This window comes from Columba livia, chromosome 2, assembly GCF_036013475.1.
Source record: "Columba livia isolate bColLiv1 breed racing homer chromosome 2, bColLiv1.pat.W.v2, whole genome shotgun sequence".
Lineage (NCBI taxonomy): Eukaryota > Metazoa > Chordata > Aves > Columbiformes > Columbidae > Columba > Columba livia.
Window position 1 is genome coordinate 75,159,376 of NC_088603.1, and position 22,911 is coordinate 75,182,286.

Sequence of the window (22,911 nt, forward strand, 5' to 3'; positions counted from 1 at the left end):
GTCAGAACAGGTTCCAGAAACGTTAAGCAATTGATATTCTGATAACAAAGTATAACATGGCCTTCACGAGGGATGGTGCTTTACATAGTAATTATCTGACCACTCACACAGATGCACCCCAGAGCCCCGGGCAACCCCAGAACCTGCCTCGCCGCAATTGCATGAGGCAGGTTTGGCCATGAACCACTCCTGTGTGCAACTTGCTGCTTCACTTTAGAATTCAGTTTTTCACTTCAGCCAAGCATTGTGGTGCCAGCTTTTGACCTAAACCAGCAGATCAGAGTGCAGTGGTCAGAGCTCAGATTGGCCCATGGGAGCACAAGTGGTTTCATGAGAGATCCCACGGCTACAGCACTGTTATACTGGCAGTGCCACCAAAACTGACAAAATTGTCTTTAACAACAGTCTCCAGGAACTTCTTAGTGTGTGTTTTCTTTTCTTGTTGCAGATGATGGAGAGGAACCCAGCGACTGCAGGAAGATCCCCATTGCCTGATGTGGTGTTTTCCTTTGTTGAGGATGGATTCAAACCCCTGGCCCTCTGAACACTGAGTAGAGGGACTGGGGCTTGGAATTGCATGGAGAGGTTTTTAAGTTGGTGTAGGGGAGAGGGCAATCCAGGAACAGTCCCCTTTGGGCAGATAAAGGGTGCAAGTAACTCTTCAGAGCAATGCCAGCTTGTGCTGGGCAAGGCAGCTCCAGCCTGTGTCTGTTTAGTTTGGGAAGTCTGATTTGTGTGTGGTAGAAAATCCTTGAGTTTTGATGTGCTGGAGGGGCATGGCAGGCATCTTGGGTGCCACCCCAGGATCTGGAAGGCCTGTACTGATGGGTGTAGTGCCAATTGTGTGGTGTTTTTCTTGCATCACCAGCTAAAAGCGTGGGTCATTCTTGTGCCAACCTGGTTGGTTGTGGTTTATGGCATCATTCCTGGCTGCATTGGCTACTCTGCTCTCTAGCCATCCAGTTTAACAGATTGGAACTTCTTCCCAGAATCATGAAGTTCTCAGGCCTTGAAGCCAGCTTCTTGCGCCTCTGTTTTGACAGTACTGTCTTGTAATGGGCCATTACATTTGACTACTTTTTCTTCTGGGGTTGCAATACAGGCTCCTTGTCTCAGCACTGTGTCCCTGTAGACTCATTTGCTCAACAGCACCTCTGGTCCAGGAGCCATTCTTCCTGTTGTGTGTTTCTGTTGCTGTTGGAGTTGCATTTTCTGTAGCATTCTGTGTAGTGTCAGACTGAGCATGTGCGTGTTTGGCTTGGAGCTGCTCTGCCTGGAGGTGTAAAGTCAGGGGTGGGTGGATTAGCCCTAGGAGTCCATGGTCAATCTGTTGATATGCCTAGATTGTATAGGCAAAGGCTGTACAGTCATCTGGGGTGGAGTAGCCATGGGCAGGGGTAGTAGACAGTCCTATCACTAGTGTTTTTAGGGCTCTTTCTTTCGTGAGGAGCTGCTCAGCAGGAGTGAAGCAGGTTTAATCTCAGAGGAGTTAAGGCTTGTATGTGTGGGGCTTAATGTTTGGTCTACCTTTTTGAGTGGCAAGCTGTGGTTGGACTCCAGGTGGTATTTCTGCATGGAAATCAGATTTGCAGATTGGTACATTTGTTCATCACTACCCGGGACATGGGGGCAGCCTGGGGACACACTGGGGCTCTGGGACCCAGTGTGCCTGCTGTAGGAGTCTGAACAGCTCATCAGTCTCACCAGGGACAACTTCAAGACCAGCACGCTGATGGACCACAACTTACAGGTACCACTGTGGGGAGACCCAGGCGTCGAGGAGGGATCCAGGCATCAGGGAGGGGGAGTGGGAAGCCAGTATCTTGGAACTGAAATTCAGTGTCACATGGGTGGGGGGAAGGTAAAAGATGGGACACTAGGGGGAAAGGGATTAGATGTGACACAGAATGGCACCAAAGTTGGGTGGAACCTAAGTTTAGGGTCACAGGGGTAGGGACAAAGGTAAAAGAGGGACACTGAAGAGAAAGCATTTGATATGACACTGGGCAGAACGAAAGTTCAGGGGCACGGGGGTGGGGGAAGGTAAAAGAGGGGACAAGGGGCGGGGGGGGGGAGTGAGATAGGGTTTCGTTGTGACACGGGCCGGAACCAAAGTTGGTCGGAACTAAATTTGATGGTCACGGGGGCATGGTGGGAAGGGAGAGGAGGGGTGCCGAGGTAAGTGGGGGACGAGATAGCGTGGACACCGAGGGCCCTTAGGTGAGGGTTCCGGGTAGATGTGGTGTCCGAGGGGAAGGTAGAGGAGAGGACACTGGGGGAACGTGAAGCGGGTGCGTGAAACCGGTTTGTGTGAGCGTGGGATTGTAAATTCTTATGAGGGGATTCCTAGTTTTTCAGAGGCTAGGTTCTTTTCTTCTTTTCTTCCTTTTTTTTTTTTTTTTTCCCCTTTTTTCTCCCTTTTTTCCTCTTTTTTATCTTTTTTCCTTTTTCCTTTTTTCATTTTTTTTCATTTTTTCCTTTTTCCCCTTTTTTTACTTTTCCCCCTTTTTCTCCTTTTCCACTTTTCTCCTAGTTTTTCCTTCTTCATTTCCTAGTTTTTTCTTTTTTGTTGTTGTTGGTTTTGGGTTTTTTGTTTTGTTTTGTTTTGTTTTGTTTTTGTTTTCCCTAGTATTTCAGAGCCTTCCTAGTTTCTGGTGTCACCTGATGGGTGAAGTGTTATTCCTGTGTGCAGGTTGGAAGGTGAAGTTCCACTGCAATGTGCAGAGCTCACTCACTTTCCCCCAGAACTCCAGCTCACAGGAACGATGTTGCTGTGCAGCTGCTCAGGACAGCCCGGTGTCTCATGTAAAATAAAGATCTCTGTGCCACGTGTGTGTGTTCTGCCTTGGAAATAAAGACACACTGCCTGGTGTTTCAGCGTTACGTGTTGTACCTGCTGGGATGGGTCTGTCCTCCCCACAGTCACTGTCGTTTCCATCGCCTCACCGCAGGTTTCATTGGACATGGTGGTGGTGGAGCCGGCGGTCAACAATCTCCAGTCATGTCCAGGTGCTCTGGTGTTTTTCCCTGGAAATTCCAAGGTCCTTGGTTTCTATTATTTTGATTTGCACTCCGTATTTACTGTAAAGCATTTAGAATAAAAACTTAAATAAGAATAACTAGAAGAGTCTTTGAGAGTAAATAATGCCTATCATCTACTCTAGCTACTACTTAAAACTCTGCAGACAGTAATTGCTCCCAATTTAGATAATAAAATTAAAATTAGCTGAATACAACTACTGAAGCAGTAATTGGAAGTAATACCTGCAGAGAAAAAAAAAAATATATTAAAAAGTGTGCTAGTTAATCCGCTTAGAAGTAAAGTAACGATTAAAATGTTAGAGGGTTATTTAGGAGGGTTCTAGAGCAGGTTCCATGTCAGCACATAGTTCTAGAGCAGGGTTGGGTTCTGAGTTGGGGGGAGGTCCTAGAATCTAGTTTAGGGGGTGCTCCTGTTTTAGCATCTCTTAGAGGATTTGTGGTACCTGTTGATGATAATGGGGTGATCCCTGGGCAGGACTGGGGCCCCCTGGGCGGGACTAGAGGGCCCTGAGGAGATGAGATGCGCCCTGGGAGGGACTGGGAAGCTGTGGGGAACTGAGGAGAGCCATGGGGAGGACTGGGGAGATGCAAAACACTTGTGAACAGAGGCAAGGCCTGGGGCAAAATGGGGAGCTGAGATGAGTCTGGGGAAACTGTGGTGAGCCCTGGGGAGGGCTGGGAAGCCTGGGGGAGCTGAGGCAAGCCCTGGGGAGAACTGGGGAGTCTTGGGGAAATGAGGCAAATCCTAGGGAGGAGTGGGGTTCCTGGTGAGCTGAGGTGAGCCCTGGGAAGATGAGATGAGCTTTGGGGAGCCACGGAGAGCCTCGTGGAGGCTAAGGGAGACAAAGAGAGGCCTCAGGAGCCCTGGAGAACCAAGGCAAGCCCTGGAGAACTGAGACGAGCCCTAGGGAGAACTTGGGAGCCTTGGGGAATTGAGGCAAGCCCTGCAGAGGACTGTGGGTCTCTGGGGAGCACTGGGAAGACGACCGAAGTCCTTGGTAGATCTTTGGAGTCCTGGGCTGGCAAAGCAAGCCTTGGTTTATTTCTTAGAAGAGATTCTCACCAAATCTAATTCTGGTTTGTAATTTAGTCCTACCCAGAATGTAGTTCCGGTAGAAGTTAGGTGGTATGTGTGGTCTTGCTAGAAATTCAGTGTAAAGCAATATAATTTTATTTTTTTACAGGAAATTTCAGCACAAAATTCTAACAATAATATAGTTACTGCATTTAATGAGCTACATTTTTACACAGCTTAGTATGATATCTATCTTGTTCTACCTATGCCCTAGAAAAATTAAATTTAACTCCCTACTCAGTCACATTGCAAATGCAACAGATGTAGTAAAAGAGCAGGTATTGTCATTGCCAGTGAGGGTCCAGGTGACTGTGGTAAGGGTGGTGGGTAGGGCCCAGGTTATATGAGCCACAGCTTCTCATAAGGGAGCTCATTCTGCTCCTGGGCTGCTTTCGGGTTGGTGTTCTGCTGCTCTTTTGTTCCTTCAGTAGTCTGCAGCTTTTGAGCTGTCTGAGCTAGAGAAGCGGAGGCATGTATCTGAAGTTCATTGAGCTTCATGACCAGTCAAGGTTCAGCAGCAGATATAATAGAAAGTATGCTTGTAAGTGGGTTTGGTTTTGCTTTTTGATTTGCCTAGTCGGTGTGTTGTTTTTTTTGTTTGACTGGTTTGGGTTTTTTGTGTTTGAGGTTTGATTGGGTTTGGTTTGGTTTTCCTTATTGCAGTTGTTGAAGAGGAACCTGGTGACTACAGAAGATCCCCATTAGCTGGTGCGGTGTTTTCTTTTGCTGAGGATGGATCGAGAGTCCTAGCCCTCTGAAAGCTAAATGGAGCGACCACGGTTGGGGAGGTGAGATGCAGGCAAGACCCATCCAGGAATGGTCCCCGTTGGGCAGGTAAAGGGTGCAGATTTCAGCACGATGCAGGCTTGTGCCAGGCAGGCAGCTCCAGCCTGTGTCTATGTTGTTGTACAGTTTGGAAAATCTGCCTTATGCCTGTTAGATGACCCTCAGATCTTTACAGAATCATAGAACAGAATCATAAAAAGTCCTGAGTTGGAACGGACCCACAAGGATCATCGAGTCCGCCTCCTGTCCATGCACAGGACAACCCCACAGTTCACACCATATGTATGAGAGTGTTGTCCAGTCTCTTCTTGAACACTGTCAGGCTTCAGGCCATGACACTTCCCTGGGGAGCCTGTCCCAGTGCTCCACCACCCTTTGGGTGAAGAACCTTTTCCTCATGTCCAACCTGAACCTCCCCTGGCACATCCTCCTGCCATTCCCTCCGGTTCTGTCGTTGGTCACCAGAGAGAAGAGACCAGCGCCTGCTCCTCCTCCTGCCTTGTGAGGAAGCTGTAGCCCCATGAGGTCTTCCCTCAGTCTCCTCCAGGCTGAACAAGAAGAGTGACTTTAGCTGCTCCTTATACAATTTCCTTTCCAAACTCTTCACTAACTTTGTAGCTCTCTTCCAGACACTCTCCAGTAGCTTTAAATTTTTTTCACAGTGTGGTGTCCTCATGCCAATTGTTGATAAAGGTATTCAACAGAACTGGCCAAAATACTGAGCCCTGGGGAACGCTGCTCGTGACCGGCTGCCAATTGGATGTGGCTCCATTCGCCACAACTCTTTGGGCCCGGCCATCCAGCCAGTTCTTTATCCATCACAGAGTTCACCCATCCATACCATGAGCTGCAGCTTCTCCAGGAGAGTGCTGTGGGATACAGTGTCCAAGGCCTTGCTGAAATCTAACTACACAACTTCACATTGACAGGAAAATTAGCACGAGATGAAACAGAAACTATCTATTTGCCTTATCTTGGGTATGTTCATTTCTGATCTGTTAAAGTAAGATTAGTACAGCAAAGCAGTTTTATTTAAGCAGATGCCAAGAAATAAGGTTATCTTCCTTAGAATATTATTCCTTCCGAAGATGATTAGGGTCCTAGAGCAACTTTCTCATGAAGAGAGACTGAGAAAGCTGGGACTGTTCAGCCTGGAGAAGAGAAGACTGAGAGGTGATCTCATAAATATTTGTAAATATCTCAAGGTTGGGTGTCAAGAGGATGGGACCAGACTCCTTTCAGTGGTGCCCAATGATAGGGTGAGGGGCAACGGGCACAGACTGAAGCACGGGAGTTTCCATCTGAATATGAGAAGAAACTTCTTTACTTTGAGGGTGCCAGAGCACTGGAACGGGCTGCCCAGAGAGGTTGTGGAGTCTCCTTCTCTGGAGACATTCAGACCCGCCTGGACACATTCCTGTGTGATCTGCTCTGCGTGAACCTGCTTTAGCAGGTGGGCTGGACTACATGGTCTCCAGGGGTCCCTTCTAACCGCAACCATTCTGTGATTTTTAAAATGAAAGCTATTACGTTATTTCATTGCAGCCTTCAGCAGGGCAACATGGGATCCAGGAATATCACTTGTGGAAAAGTTCTGAAGAGCCAAACCCTTCAATAAAATGGAATGTGGCTACCAACTTCTATGAATGTAATGTGGCTATGAAATGCTAAAAAAAAAAATAAATTGGTTAGTACATTTAGTAGAATTTTTTTTAGCTACACATTATTACTCTGTTAAACTTGTTTCAGTAATTTTGCCCTCATAGTACATTGCAACATTCTAACCAGGCACTCCATTAACTGAGAGCAATTCTAGCAAGCATCTCATGTTTTTGCACTGCCGTGGTCTTGGTAATTGTCTTTTTTGGATAACACAGGACCCTCCGTACCTCTATACTAAACACACGTATTGCAAAATCCGCTTAGGTCAAGTACACGTCAGTCTGTTTTCCCCTTTTGTGTTTGTCCAAAGATAAAACAATGCAATACAGTCAATGCTTCAATCACATGACACTTGTTTTCACACTTTTTACTATAGATTGATAGAAGCTTAAAGTCGTCATGACCACAACATCAGACTTTGTTCATAAAATAAATCACAGTAGAAATCACGGGGTGAGATTTATCTAGCCATTCTCTTCTAAGATATACAATTATTTTTCTGTTGGGGGAACTCAATTTATATGATGCTGAGTTTGTTGAAGCCCCAGGTAATTTGTTCTAGCTTTTGATTAGATATACTCCTAAAACTGCATACCTGATTTCTAGTTTGGACTGGTCTAATTTCAGCTTCCAGCTCGCAAAGCTACTGTTTTGGAAGCAAACTGCTTACTGTTACTAGACTCTTTCCCGTGGAAGTACCTCTTGATTCTTAGAGAAAACAGCAGGTTGAGTAGTTTGGTGCCTTGCAAGGTATGTTTTCCACACTTCATTTATTGCTTTAGCTCTGCAGTGGAGCATGATGTTTCAGCATCCTTTTAAAGGAGAGGTTGCTGGAACTGCACATGATTTCTCAAAAAGTACCTCAACTGCTGCTGTGTGTTCTGCACCAACTTAAATAGATTTTTTTTTTTTTTTAATTAATATTGTGGATTTATCTTGTTCTTTAATGAATTACTATTCAGGCAACATGCATTACACGGACGTGGCGGCCTTTTCTTTTATAGATAAAGGGCTGTAGAGAAAAGCTGTTCTGACACTCTGGAGTGTCCCTCTATACAGAGGGAGACCAGCTGGCTGCATTGAATGAACACCTTCCCTCACTCCTTCTCTATGTGCATGCACATACTGAAATTGCAGCCATGTGAGCCATCTCCACAGACTGAGTCTGCTTTATTTAGCAATTGAATTTTTGTTGAGTAGTGTAATCTACTGTATTTTTTCCTGTACATCTCAGCATTTGGAAAAACCATTTGTATATGAACTTCTGAAAGGGCACTAGTATGTTCCCAGCGTTTAACTTCCTCCCATCAGTGACTAACTGGAAAAGCAGAATGAGTCATCAAAGAGGTGGAATATTTTTCCTTTAAAAGCAAGAATTTTTCATGTGTCTGTGGATTTTGGACATTGCCTGCTGCCAAAATGGGTGAGCTGCTCTCCTCTCCACAATCCCTCTGCTATGCCTTTGCACCGTCTATTCCACAGTATCCAGAAGGTGGTTTAAGGAACTAGGTCATTGGCAAACTAACCTTACCAAAAATTCTCCTCTTGAATTACATCCTGGAGAACTGCTCATCAACAAGTTAGGCAACTAGTAATGGTAGCGTAAGGGAGGGAGCAGAAAACACACGGGAGGAAGCAGACACGGGGAGCAGCATCCTCCACCCCAGCTGTGTTCGAAAGCTGTGCTCTTAATTCCCTGATAAAATCAAATGCAAAAGAGAAGCAGCAGATGAGGTTCAGTGTTTACGTATTGTAATGCTGAGTTGTGCAGTGCCTAAACTTAGCACAATTAATATTTTAAACTGAGAGGTAGATGTCAGTGTAACATAGACACTTGTGAAAGGATTACCATTATTTTTACCTGCTATGTTAGGCTATTCCTCTGCCCACTTAATTCTGCAGACTACTACATTTAATATTTATTTTGCAGTGGGGTTATTATAATAAATGGAACAAATACAGGCTACCATCTAAACACCATCACTACACATGTTTTTATTATTTTTTTTTATGCTGATGACTAATAAAGCAGATGGAACAAGAAACTCATGGTATTGGAGGCACAAAGAAATAAAGCTGGGTTTTTTAGAACAAGAATGGCTGATCACAGCTTAAATTTTTGTTTGGGAATTAAGTGTCTAATCCACAGCCATTGCAAAGCACGCCTCATCAGAAAAGGCCTGCTGTTATTCTGAGACCCTGTTTCTGTTAGGTGGAAGCTTATGAAGAAGTTGGAGAACTTTCTAGCACACACAGGGTTTCTCACAGAAGAAAGAAAAAAAAAAAAAAGCAATGGGTCTGTACTTGAGAACAAGCAAGATTAAACCAGAAAAGTCTTCTGCTTTCTCTGCTCTCTGAGAACAAATCCCGAGTGCCTCCTTATGACTTGAAACATTACTCCAAGTCAACACTTAACGGAGACGTCCCACAGGAATACTTTTCTACTCCCATTCAAAGCGTCATTTTCCTTGAGACCTATACAGAGGTGGGATAGGTAAAGCTGAAAGAGATTGAGTACCTAAGTTTGTCCTTTTAATGCAGATCCCTATCCCCCTGTCTCCTTCATGTGGGAGAATCCATCTCTCATCTTTAGGGCACTACAGTAATTGGTTTATTGAAGACATACTACATGAGGAAAGGCTCAAAATAAGATTTTCGATGCATACATCTCTAGAGGCCTATAGCTTTTTGGCAAATATCACATAGTGTATTTTAAGATAGATTTGATTTTAGTGAGGCCTCCTAAATGCAAAACAGGGCTGAAGGTGATGTTAGAAAGGAAATAGTTAATGTTTTTTAGGTTTTTATCTCTAATTTGGCTCCTCTCAGATAGTGTTTTTTACAGCAAACTAACACATTAGGATAAACTCTAGTGAAAACATGCTCATCTTTTGTCCTCAGTGCTTGCCAATGGAGATGTTAGTGAGGAGGAAAATCGAATTTTCAAAATAACTTCCACTAAGGGCAAGAATATCTTCCAAAGAAGAGAATGGTGTTTGTTGGATTGTGTCTGATGAAGAAAAGGAATGGATGGTCAACTTTGAACTCATAAGAAACTGGGCAACACAGAGGCACTAAAACAAGCCCCATAGCACCAGATGCTTCAGTGCCCTCTTCGTTGACTTCCACGAATGACTTCTGGATGGCCTGGGACACAACCAAACCATCTTTCCTAGAGATTCCTGACAAATCAGCTTTTCCCCAGTCAAAAACATTCATCACTCCCATCTCCTGTAGAGTTTTGTTGAGAACATAACTTTCCTCCATCTTGAACTGGGGCAGGTACACCTTCACTCTCAGCTGTTGCATCCTAGGGGAGCTGGTCCATTCTGCTAGTTTTTCATGTGTGAGGGTGCATTCAAGCTGTAAGGCAGTATTGATAATAACGATTGACATCATAATGAATGGAAGAAAAAAAATAATAAGTTTCAGTTTTTCCCGCTTCTCTGACCACACTGAAGCAATGTCAAAGTGCTGCTCTGCAGCCCCTTAGGTATGCTACTAGAGGAGAAAGTAGTATTACCTGTTCTAGGCCAGTAAAGTCCTCACAGACAACTTCAGGAAGAAGAATGAACATGCTCAGTTCATTATTAAAGTACGGGAGCTCTAGCACTTTCATTTTCGGTTCCTCTATGATGGCCATGTTAAAATAACCTTCTTGAAACATCATCTGCACTGGCCTTTTCTCATTCTGGAACACATGAAATATACTAAGCAGAAAATACAGAAATACAGAAATGATCGCTCTGGTTTCAGTATTGAGATCAGAGTTCAGTCCAGAAAACTATTGACAATGGTCATGGGTTTGATGCACTTGTAGCATTGATGTGTTCCTCCCTCTTAACTGTAGCTATCCATTTTAGAAGCATAAAACTTATTTTTCCATTTTTATTGGTTCCAAATTACTCACAAATCCCTTGTTATGCCACCTGGCATGTCAGGTGGGAAAACTGATGCACATGATGCAAACATTAATCTAAATTCTTCATTAATAATATATGCATTCTCCTGAGATAATTTGTCTCTAGCTCATTTTTTCCTGAAAACGCTGTTCTGTTGGTAAACAGTAGCAAAGGAATAGAATCCTCAAATTCAGTTCCAAAAGCAGATGGTTTTGGAACAGCATCCTTAGTTGTGAAATTCCCAACAAAGGGACCCTGACCCAACCAGGATCTCAGCTGCACAAGAGCCACTTCTGATGGGAAGTGATAGAAGCAGTTACATGTTTGGTTATCAAACTGGAGAGAAGATGTAGCTTTCCATTGTTCTAGCTGAAAACCAATGTTTTGTCTTGGGACAACAGCAAGGAGGAAAGCTCCTATCTGTTGTTATAGGAGACTGACATCTGATTTCCACACCCAGATATTTCAGTTCCTGCCCACACTGTACCTTGTTCAGTTGGAAATATGTTTCCTTAGTGTCTTCTTTCTTAAATTCTACTGCCCACTTTCCTTTAAAATATATAGCATTGACCAGGACAAGTACAGTGGAGGGATCAATAAACCCGGCAGCAAATAGGTCTTTGATTTTACCTTTAAAAATAATAAATTAAGAATTATTACTCTGTTCAGGCAATCAGCTGCATTTGACTATTGATAATTAATCCTGTAAATCTGAAAAGTAGAATAATGCTCTCAGACAAATAGCAAAAAGTTTATGTACAGCTTTCAAAGCCAGGAACTCAAGGCATTTTTGTACTTCTTCCTACCTTTATTTCCTATCGAGCTAAAAAAAAAATGCAGTAAGTGTTTAATACATGGAAAACTTTCTAACTTTGGAAAAAAAAAAAAAAGAAAAAAAAGAAAAAAAATATAGAAACTGAAATTCAGATGTGATATTCCTAACTGGTTGGATTGCAAACCGAACAAGCTGCACTTATTCTTCTTTACCTTTTGTCTCATTTTCCACCCAGACATTAATCTTTTCTCTGGCTTCTTCTTCAGTGTATTTAAAATTGACTGCTTCCAGTTCTGCTCGATAGAATTTCTTTGTGGAATCCAAGTATTGCTGGAAAGTACAAATGGCAGAATTTTATCACAGCAAGATGATTTTTATAAGCTTAATAATTTCATGGTTTCCAGATAATTCCATGTAGTAGATCAGCAAGAAACAGCAAGAAATGAATGAGTAAAACAGACATATGGGAATAAATTCATTTAATTAACTCAAGCATGCAGTTTTTAGAGAGAGATTTTTTATAACAAATCATATTTGCAAACATACTTTTCTGTATTTTCAAACTGTACTGAACAGCAGAAATGTCTCATCACAGTAAAAAATATCTAAGGCCAAAACTTAGTACCCTTCTTTATGTTCACATATCGTTGTTATGCTGTCTGTCTTCCCCTAACCACCAAATAAAGAATGTTGCCTTATTTTGAACAAATAATTGGGGTTGATAATATCACAGTGAGATAAAGTGTGTGTATATAGACATTATTCTGTGTAGATAGATACACTGTAAAACTTATAACTTATATTAAATATAGAACTTTTCAAGCCTACTGGTCACCTTTTTTTTTGGCTCTGAAAATCTCGCTTTACATAGAATGCAAAGTTCTGGAAGCAAGATGAAATCTTGACTCCAAAAGAGAAAGGTGGTTACAGAGATAAAATAGAACTGTTTCTAGCAATAATCTTACACACACCTAACATATGGTTTCCTGAGGAAATGATTTGTATGTATTTGTATTGCCTGGGCTGTCATTGTTACATGGGGATGTTCTGAGATGGTCAATTCCACTTAAATTAGACTGACTGACAAAAATCTCAAAGATGCTACTTTCTTCTAAGCCTTGTTTGAAAAGGCAGAAGGAATCGGAATGTCCCATATTCACATAAATTCTGACGGAATGGTGGAAAAGTGAGTACAAACATTTTATTAGAAGCAGAGAAGACTCCGAGGGAGAAAAAGAAGTGTTCTGTTGGTCACAGAGATTTGTTTCTTGGATAGAAATGATACAGCAAGAACCCGGCAGTGCCATTGTGTTTAAATTCCCTTTGTACTCTATGATGGGAGAGATTTTGCCGAGTTCTTAACTTCCAGGAGCTGTTAAAATGGACACCATGGCCACCTACCTGGAAGAATGGATAAGTAATTTCTCCAAAAAGCCTGTTGGCAATGGTGAGCGAGCAGCCTGGTCTGGGTTCATTGATTGCAGCCAACAGAGCCTGGAACTGGGAATGGACTCCTCCAGCTTCGTCGCACTTCAAACAGGAAAACAGAAGTTTCATAGTAGGCTTGAGCTTTCATGTGCAAAGCTGGACCTGACGGCAAATTCAGACTCTCTCTATATGAGAAATCTGAGCGCAGCCAGTTGAAACAGGTGTTAGAATAAATGCATCAGGACATCACCTCCAACTCTCCCTGTACCAGATGTACAGAATGACACATTTCCCCATCAGCCCTACACTAGTCCACCTCCAAATCACATTGTATCCTGCAGTGATGGCTCTGCACACACTAAGCAAAAGTCTGCTGGCTTAGAGCCTGGGAAGGACAAGCTCCAAGGTGCCTTTAGCATGGCCTGTAGACAAATCTTCGCAGGTCGTAATTTAAGCGCTTATCAGATTTTAGATCGGTACTGCTGTTTTGGTTAGGAACCTGTAATGAGAAGGCGTAGCTGTTGAAATGTGTCATCTCACAAGGCTCCTTAAAGAACTAATAAAAGAACAGTAATAAGCAGGTTTGGGAATTTATACAGAGAGGTTACTCAGCCCTGCCATGCTTTCTGATTAAGTGATGGTTTGCAAGGAAAAGGGCTGACAAACCAGCACCTGTTGCTTCATCTCAGGGTTGCAACTTTGTCTTACCTTCTCAGAAGGGCATCCGCTTCCCTGGCTTGTATTGCTTGAAACTTCACTGAAATGAAATACCTGCAATGTAAATGTTGGGTGAATGCAGCTGAGAGTCAGTACCACAAAACTAAAATTGTGTTTTGTAAGCATATCCCAAAATGCAGCCAGACACGGTTGATGGGGAAAGTCCCATTTGTCCTTTATCACGAGGTCCTTGCAAGTGAACAAGAAGTTTTTGTAGAGGCAGAGCTCATGAAATCTTTGAAATATTTCTTCTTAAGAAAGAATACTTCGGGTATCCAGAGAAGGCAGAAGACCCCATCAAAGGGAACCATCACTTCTGAGCCCTGTAGAGTGGAGGGTTACCTCCAAAACACTTCCTTTACCATTGATGTATTCGTTGAAGAATCTATTACTGTAACAGTGTTTAGTCTGAAAGAGTTTGTTGTTAGGAATAGCATAAGAGAGGATATTTTTGAAGGGCCCTCTGTGTGCATCACTCCTTTGGATGCTTAGGAGCTACACTAGATGGTACTATCAGCCTCTTTGCTCATGTCTTGCCACTTGTCCCATTTTCAGAGCAAAGGAAACCCACCTTCTCAATTTCTTCAAGTGTGCTGCCCCTGGCTCCAAGAACAACCATACCAAAGGCAGCTGAGAGACTCAGTGGAGAGAAGAAGATGTTTTCATTTCTTTTCCTTTTGCTCAGCTCTCTGAAAAAGTCGAGACAGAACTTGGCATTGGCTGCACTGAGAGAGCACATTGTGGCGCTGCAATTGCCTGCTACAAGGGAAAGAAAGATTTAGGCTTCTCATCCTTACACCTGCTAGGCTTGAGATACCTTGGTAGAACACAGTAAGGTTTTCTGCAGTAGCATGGTTGAATTGTTCAGCACTTCACAGAATATTCCTGATTTGCCATGACTAGCTTTTCACATTGAATGTGAAAACCAGCACCCTGAATGGTAAGAGAAACACATTTTCGGAAATAGTATTCCGAGTTCAGCTGTTTCTCCAGCTCAAGCAATAGCTATGGCTTTGTCACTTAGCCCTAACTTTGTCCTAATCACATTCCCAGCCCACTTTATGTCCTGATCTTTCTTCCCTCTAGTCATCTAGGCATAGTACTTATAATTACACCCCTTGATCATATCTCACTCTCAATGTCTCTCTCTAAAATCTTTGCGTGTATTAGTCAGCTGTGCCTCATGTACTGTGTCTTTCTAAGGCTGGTTGCTTAAGAAACATCTGCCAGAAAATTGAACTACAGATAGGTTCACTTAGCAAGATTTTCAACAAAGGTATATTGTGTATTAGTGGAAAATTCCAGCCATATTTTTAATTTTATCCATAGCTTTAACACTTGCCCCAGATATACTTCAGTTGTGATCACAGTTTTTACTAGCAGATGATCTTGAATGTTCTCCAAAGCTCTTTACATCTTACACCTAGGATAGAGTTCCTTTCTTATAAAAGCCTTTGCCAGTGTCTTCATCCAGTAAAGTGATGCAGAGGCATCTGATCCCTTAGAAAGTCAGTTCAGTATTTTAGAGTTTCTGCTATTCTAAGTCACTTTTGTTTTGACTCTTACTGAGTCTGAGCAACTTTCTCCACAGATGTGGAAGATACCTCTCCCTCATTACACCAGAATAATTAAATTATCTGTATGAGTATTTAAAAGATGGAATGGTGTAGAAAGATTATGCTCTCATAAATAGCCAATCTGGGTCATTCAGAAGAAGAGGGAAAGGTTTGGTTTTAACCTTCTCTAGAAAACACCTGCTAAAGCCATTGTACAAGTTAAGCACAACTTCATCACACAGCCCATACATACAGATATGTACATCACTAATGCACATACCCATCTTTAGATATTTCATAGTTTTATCATTTTAATGTAAAGCTTAGAATAAAGGGTCAGGGACATATTTACCTTCTCCTCAGGACCGATGGTGTCAACTCAACTGTTGAGCTTCATGACAGGACTTCTGGAGCAAGAGGATATAAAGCCATTGCCACTCCCAGTGGCAGCATAATTTTCACTCATGATGAATCACACTCCTGTCTGTTGCAAACAGCTAGTATAATTAGGGGATCTTTTGTGGAATCTTGAATTTTCCTTATCATTAGGAGTCCAGAAAGAAGTCATCATTTTAAAGGCATACTGAGATATAAAAATAAATCTGTCTAGTTAAATAGAAAACAAACTCCTAGAAAAAAATGAGACTTCAGAGTTTTTTTACCCTTAAAAATAAATTCTACAAAATTTTATGGGTGTTGCTGTCTGAAGTGGCACCATTCACTGCAAACACATCAGTCATAAGATGCTTGTAAGTTTATTTAATTTCCAGTTTGAATTTTCTTGTATCATTTTCTTGGAGGAAATAGAAATCTTTAAAGCACTGTTCATTTGAATCCTGAGGACAAGAGGGTTAGAAATGCACAAATTTCACCTGAAGGGAAGAAAGCCATGGAATCCGGTTTTACTTGCTTGATGTTGGGGCAAGAAAACTTTCTAAAGAAGTGTCTTTGCTGGTTTCTGCTGAGGAAGTGGCTGGTCTCCACACAGTCACTTCAAAACCCTCCTCATGTTGTCACCTAAAGGAACCTGCAGAGAGAACTGGGCAGACGCTGTTTCCTTTCTTGCAATGGTGGGCTTTTCTCTGCACTCTTATTTTTGACAGTAGGCATAGCACAGTGGTAGGAAAAATGTTGTGGAATATAAGAGCATAAAGAGACAATAACTCTAAGTCAGAGTAGTGTTCAGTCATCCCTCAGAACACATGAAGAGGGATGGTTTTCAAGCAGCAAGACAATTCTATATATTTCTTTTTCAGGAATACTGGCAATTTTAAATTTGAATTAATATAGTGAATAGAAAATTACAATACTGGAGCACAATAAATGATGTCCTTTAGGGACAGGGTTGTGTATTAGAGCCACAATTCCGCTTAAAGTTCATTCTTCTGTGTATGAATCCATCAAGGCAACGTTCAAGTTATCTAATAAACTAGCAAAGTAAAACATTGTACTCTTAGTCCTGCTTGAGTTTTCTGACACTTTTGAGCTCTTTTCTTAACTGTCTTGAATGTGTTTCTTTGTTGTTGTGTGTTATTTCTCTATTTCTTTAGGTACTTCTGTTCCTATTACGTTTTGAGTTACCCTGGAGATTAACTGTCACTCCATTGCTTCATTTGGTGGTGGTTTGTTTCACATGGATCATCTTCTGTCAGTGGTCAAATTATAGCTAATGCAGACGCTGGACTGGCATTAATTCCCAGAAAGGAACATTTTCTACCACTCTTTGAGGCTATTCCTTTGATATTTTCTGCTTTTCTAGGTTCTTATAATGCAACTTAGCAAGTGGCTTAGACTGGTGTAGCTCTCTGATGGAAATGTCTGGGAAACACAGGAATTATTGTTCAAGTAGATTGAAGCATCTCCTGCACAGTAGGTTCTGAAGAGACTCAGTAGGCAAATGCTTGCTGGGAAAAACAAAGCTATAGCTCATCCTGCCTTTGGACTGGGAGCTGGGCAAGGACTTGCTGCACTCCTCTCAGCCCAGTGACTGCCTTCTAGCTCTTGGAATAATGCAAAGGTTCATTGCTGGCCAGAGGAAAATGAAGATGATTGAAGATGGTCATGGTAGTCTCAGAATAAGGAGACTCTGTTTCTTTCAGAGGATAAGCCTCCTAACAGGAAAGGATAAATAACAGGAGGATTTTTTTTGGAAGGTTACAGAGAAGTAGTTCCTGAGATGCATTGCATGGAAAGGAAGATGAAGATGTGAAAGCACTGCAAGTACAAAAGAAGTGGGGTATTTTGTTTCAGATGATAGACTACTCTAGAGATAATGCAGATTTCAAAGACAGCCCTTTTAGCTGGTGGTCAGACACTTGTCATGGTAAAGCTGCTTTCAGGCACAGAGGAGTGGGTCACAGACTGAGCTGCTTCCTACCCATGAAGTTCCACACATTTAGATAAGACTGTAAATAGTGCCACATCCTTAGGGACAAGCTTTGTTCAGCACTGCTTACCTGTTCACAGCCGTTTTCGTTGAAAGTCTCAAACTTTTCCTTCACTTGTTTCTGATGGCCTTGGGGCCAGGGCCAAGGGAATTAAGACTTCTCTATATGATTTACAAATCGCAAAGAGTACTGATGACATAGATGAGATGATAAGCACAGGAAGGCCAAAATGAGGAACAAGAGATCCACTCAGTGATGTCAATCAGCAGAGCACAATTTCACAGCAAGAAGCAGTGACTCACTCCGTACAGGACAGACCAACAGACCCTTGTGATTATTCTTTGCTGCAAGTGGACACACTGCAGTAAGCTCGGATGGCTATGGTTCTCCTTTCGCTTTTTTCTCACTGTTTGCAGCTGTATGCTTCACTTGCTGCCAGTGTTTGAAGGACGCAGTAGGGAAGATTCTTGTTTAGAAACTAGAGGCTGTTCTCATGCTCTCTTCTTGTTCCTTTCATCTGACAAAATGAACATTCTGATACTACTCTGAGACTGCTCAGGTGATAATTACAGAGTACCTGATGTGTCTGAGGTTGCCTGTGAGTAAAGATACCATTAGATAAGAAGGGTTTCCAAACAGCAAGAACAAAACAAAGACTTTTGTGATTTTCACTGGGACAGGTACCAAGAGGGGCCACCCTAATTGTCAGACATCTGCTATAGAAGCATCACAAAAATAGCAAAGCTTCAACACCATATCAGAGCAATTAGCATATGTGGTGATCCAAAGCAACTTTAGCATGACAGAAAACTATTTCTTTAAGTTGATCAAGAAGTGGGAGAGACTTCAGATGTAGCTGATGGTGTCAGCTTATTTGGGAAGCATCATGTAAATGAAGCCTGATATCAATTCCCCTGATTTCCAGGCTATCTGAATTAAGAACCTAGTGAAAAGTAAGTATCACCTTCTAAATCTCACTGCTGTCTGTTGACTCTTTAACACTGAATTTATTGGCAACAAAGTACAGGACTTCATTAGTGTCAATGTGGGCCACCTCATGCTGGTCATTCAACTTGCTAGGGAAGAGGTGAGTCCAGCACTGTTTGGGGTTTTTTTCCATCTGAACTTCTGTCTGCACCAGAAATCTTTCCATGATTGCAATGAAGCCCTTTAATCTCCAGAGAGGTTTAGACATGATGAAAACAGTATCAAAAGTTCTCCATCTTTGATTCACTTCTCTTATCGGCATCCAAAAAAATCTCTAGGAATGCAGCCAGTTCTGCCTGTTGTACCTTCTCTGCTCACACCCTTTCTCACCTGCTCATGAGCTGTCAAGAACAGGAAATTACTTCTGTAAGCAAGGATGCCTCTGTGTGTCTTCCGAACTGGATTCCACAGAGTAAGGGGTTACGGCTAGGCAGATCAATATTTCTGCATGATTAACCAATTTTTTATTGCCAGCTGATCCAGACTTTATGACTGACCTCATTTACAGTACCTCTGGATATCTTTCCTTTGTGGCAGTTTAAATCATTTTATAAGCCAGGTCTTTTTACCTAAATAACAAATGCAGCATTTTTTAAAAGCCATGAGATACAGAATGTCCATAAATAATCCTTTCCTGGCTCTACCTCAAGTAGTTAAATTTCCATCCATCTCAATGCATAGCTTTTCTAGTCAGTCAGCATTGTGGGGTGCAGTGATGAAGATGGCAGAAAACTTACTTTTTTTTTTTAAAGGGGCTGTTTTTCTATATTGATTAGCACTGAAAAATTTAATATGTATTTCCATGCAATGGAGCTGTTGTTTGGGGTTTTTGAAATGGCAAAACATGTTGATTTGTGGTTTGAAGTTAATTCCTACAAAGGTAGTGACTGATTAAATTTTTTTTGTAACAATGAAATGTACGCATGAATGAAAATTCTGCTGAGAAACATAAAGATCTGGGCATTTCAATCTAGGCAACAGCCAGCAGATGATACTGCAGTGGTGTCTCCAGACACTAGCTCTTATTATTTCATTGCTGAGGCCCTGACGATCTTCCAAACCAGTTGTTCTGCAGCCCAGAAAACGATGAAAACCCATAGCACAAATTCAAAGTGAAACTTGCCTGTCATAATTCTGGTGGACCTTGGGATGCTTCAAGTGACAGAAATGAGAGTTAAGTGTGTTTATGCAACGGTGAAAAGGAAATTCCTTGGGTTTTATGACTTGAGCATTTCCCCTTAGCATATTCAAGTTTTTCAATGTTACTGAGGACATTAGAGAGCGATGAACTCTCATCACAAACATTTATTGTTTCATCACTGATAGAGGAATACACAATATCATAGAACAAGGTGTATCTTCCAAGAATTGCTGATTACCGTAAGAATTTATACAGTGCTAATTTAAATGATATTTGATGAGGAATTCCCAAATGTTTTGGAGAACACAACACATTCAGTGCAGATAAGTGTTCGTTGTCACATTGTTCTTGGAGCTGAGTTGTGAAGAACCAAGGATTGCTCAGAAACATTTTGTACCTGCTGAAATGGGAAAGACTTACTGCAAAATCTTCATTACAACCACTGGTCACAATCTGTATGATGTGCAGACTCCTTCCTCTGGCTCTTTGGTACCCAACCATGGAAAATACAGTGGATGGGCAATGATTTTAGTGCAGAAGAAACTGATAATAAAATCTGTTGTCCATATGACAAATAAAGTTTCCAAGAGTAACACAGATTTAAAAGGAATTAAAAATCTGTACCCACCAACAGATCTTGTTATAGCTCTGAACAGATACATTGAGGAAACCTGTTGTTCCTTTGTAACTCCATGTAGCCCTCTCACAGTTTAACCCCAGCTGGCAACTAAGCCTCACAGAGCCACTCATTCCTCCCCAGTGGAATGCGGAGAAAATCAGAAGAGTAAAGTGAGAGAACTCGTGGGTTGAGATAAAGACAGTTTAATAGGTAAAGCAAAAGCTGCACAAACAAGCAAAGCAAAACAGGGAATTCATTCATGACTTCCCATGGGCAGGCAGATGTTCAGCCATCTCCAGGAAAGCTGGGCTCCGTTGCATGTAGCAGTTACTTGGGAAGAAAAAATGCTATAATTCTGAACGTAGTCCCCTTCTTTCTTCTACCCCCAACTTTATAGGCTGAGCATGATGTCATATGGTTTGGAATATCCCTTTGGTCAGTTGGGGTCAGCTATCCCAGCTGTGTCCTCTCCCAACTTCTTGTGCACCCCCAGCCTACTCACTGGTGGGCTGGGGTGAGAAGCAGAAAAAGCCTTGACTCTGTGTAACCACTGCTCAGCAGTAACTAAAACATCAACTGTGTTATCAACACTGTTCCCAGCACATAGCCCCATACTAGCTGTGTCCAAAACATAGTCCCATACTAGCTGCTGTGAAAAAAATTAACTCTATCCCAGCCAAAACCAGCACAAGCCATTAATTAGCTTTGATTGGAAATGACAGATATGTGTGGCTGGAAGGGGCCTTGACATTGTCTAGTGTATCTAGTGCATCTGCTGCCCTAAGGCAGCATAATATAGACAAAAATGTCTACATCATGGCTTATAGATGTTGTTTAACCTGTTTTTAGAAGCTTCTAGATAAAGACTTTCCAAACCTTTGTAATGCTTCAGCGCTTCCTTATCCCCAGAGTTTTAAGTCATGTCTGTCCCTAAATCATCCTGACTGTAAATTAGAACAGTTACATCCAGGAGTCTTTGACATATGCTACTGGCCACGTCATGCAAATACTGATCAGTCAATTTATTCTTTGCACAACACATGGTGTTTGGGAGTGTCTCCCTGGTCATAAAATGTAATTATTGTGGATGTAGTCATGACCAAGAGCTTATCATTACACAAATCACACTACCCCAAACACTGTAGGTATTGTTAGCTACTGAGCTACTTCAACAAATGATGGGCTTGCAAACCAGAAACCCTCTGCAAGGCTACACAGCCCTGTAGAGCATTGTATAATTTCACAGTTCTGAGGAGAATAGTATTGCTTTTGGCCATCAGACTGGAGGTTAAAAGTAATTGTTCTTCCTCATTCCCATGACCATCCTTGTGCTGTGATTTCCATAGCTAGTCAAATTACACAGTTGCTCAGTAGGCTGATATGTTATTAACAGAAAAGTTAATGCAGGGATGTTCTTGCCAGTCCTTACAGCTAGTCAAATCAGGTGTGCTGTAGTCCAGAAGTGGAATGTGATAGAAAATACTGTGCACCTATTGTCAGTGACCAAGTTTCTGAAAACAAAATCAAATTTAGAAATACCCTTCCCAAGCTTCCAAGCCCTCTGAGGAACTGGCAGGTACATAATTTGAAAACACAGGGTCACATTTTCTGCCGGTGTAAACTGATTCAGCTTCAGAGGAGGTGTGAAAAGAGGATTTGTTTCCAGGGAAAAAGGCCGCAGAATAATCTGGATGTGCAAATGTTATATTTGCCCATCCTGCCATGGAATTTGTATATTATATAATTTCATCGTTCTACAATTCAAATTCCCTATCTACATGCCTCGGGTAACCAAGGACTACTGAACTGTCCTTAAAATGAAGCTCTCTACATTTCTCCTCATTTCTGCTTTCTCTCAGTTTCACTGACTTTTACCATTGCTAAAGCTGTTGCTCTCATATAGTCCTGGGTAAAATTTGACAGCCTTTTCATTTCTGGCCTGCCTGTAGTCCAGACACAACACTTTGTGAATACCAGCTACTTGTGTCCCAGCTGGTTGTAAACATTTATTTATAATATAATGTAGAACCTGGGACCAATGTCACTTACCAACAACCTTCATGAAAAAAAAGAAAAAAAAAGATACTTTAATACCCAGAATAGATATTAGAGAAAAGCTGACTTTAGAGCAATATGCTTCCATGGACCAATATTTTGTGCAGAATATGCAAAGTATTCCCTGCTGTTTTGGTCTTGCACACTTATTGGATGTGAACAGGAATGACTTGACAGAATGTGATGTCTGTTAGCTTTGATATTTGACCTGAGTTACCCATGTGAAATCTGCTCACACTCAGAAGTGTCTTACACTGTTCCAGGTGAAGGCAGATATCTAACTACAAAATGCTGATGAAGGGACACTGAGGGTGTCCTGGAAATCATGACATAGTGCTTCCCACACAAATTTCTGTTTGTGGACCAGTAGAACAGCGTGTCCATGGTGCAGCAGCACACACAACTGCTGCTGCTGCTGGAAAGTACCATTTCACCTTTTTCCTAAACCTCCATCTTGTACTAAGTAAACTTTACCACTAAGCCACAGAAGGTAAACAGGAGCTGGAACACCATCAAATGCTTGTGGAGTGACTTCAAAGCTCTGATCCTGCCAGGAAGCCTTCTCATTTGAGAGTGGGGAAATCCTGCAGCCATGTGTCTTCATTCGCAGAGCTGCGGTTTTCTATATATTTAAGACATGGTTCATTTTTTCCTGCTGTATATGGAAACCAGCTACGGGATGTGCTCATAAATATATTCTCCCTTTGTGCTACAGGGAGAGACAAAACAGTGTCAGTTCGTGTCTAAATTGAGACTTCATTATGGCCCTTTTTTCTTCT

The 22,911-nt window shown here is 42.0% G+C and overlaps 1 protein-coding gene and 1 long non-coding RNA gene across 8 annotated transcripts; one reads left to right on the forward strand and one right to left on the reverse strand.

Annotated features, from left to right (window-relative positions):
* Positions 1-244: 244 nt before the first annotated feature.
* LOC110364148 (uncharacterized) lies at positions 245-12,064 on the forward strand. 2 transcript variants are annotated; one of them, XR_010470316.1, is made up of 3 exons: positions 245-1,750; positions 2,952-3,041; positions 4,781-12,064. It is a non-coding gene; the product is annotated as an uncharacterized LOC110364148 (long non-coding RNA). The 2 variants fall into 2 exon arrangements; XR_010470317.1 differs by lacking the exon at positions 245-1,750 and adding an exon at positions 2,042-2,291.
* LOC102095971 (serpin B4-like) lies at positions 4,191-15,447 on the reverse strand. Of its 6 annotated transcripts, XR_010470315.1 has the most exons (9): positions 15,296-15,447; positions 13,959-14,146; positions 13,379-13,441; positions 12,644-12,772; positions 11,455-11,572; positions 10,955-11,097; positions 10,089-10,256; positions 8,092-8,261; positions 4,191-6,570 (listed from the first exon to the last, which is right to left on the reverse strand). XR_010470315.1 is itself a non-coding variant. In XM_065052556.1 (8 exons), exons 2-8 carry the CDS (start codon positions 14,124-14,126, stop codon positions 6,544-6,546), a joined length of 816 nt encoding a protein of 271 aa, XP_064908628.1. In that variant the 5' UTR covers positions 14,127-14,146; positions 15,296-15,446; the 3' UTR covers positions 4,191-6,543. The 6 variants fall into 6 exon arrangements, 5 of the variants coding, with proteins under 5 accessions (XP_064908628.1, XP_064908627.1, XP_064908624.1 ...); XM_065052556.1 differs by lacking the exon at positions 8,092-8,261 and having other exon boundaries at positions 15,296-15,446; XM_065052555.1 differs by lacking the exon at positions 4,191-6,570 and having other exon boundaries at positions 6,907-8,261.
* Positions 15,448-22,911: the final 7,464 nt, after the last annotated feature.

Bases quoted from the DNA above. Each gene is read 5' to 3' on its own strand.
- LOC102095971 (XM_065052552.1), bottom strand. From the start codon at position 14,126: ATGTGCTCTCTCAGTGCAGCCAATGCCAAGTTCTGTCTCGACTTTTTC. The intron at 12,773-13,378 runs GTAAGACAAAGT...TCCTGTTTGAAG, and splicing joins GCGGATGCCCTTCTGAGAAG to TGCGACGAAGCTGGAGGAGT. The intron at 10,257-10,954 runs GTACAGTGTGGG...CATGTGTTCCAG, and splicing joins CATATTTCCAACTGAACAAG to AATGAGAAAAGGCCAGTGCA.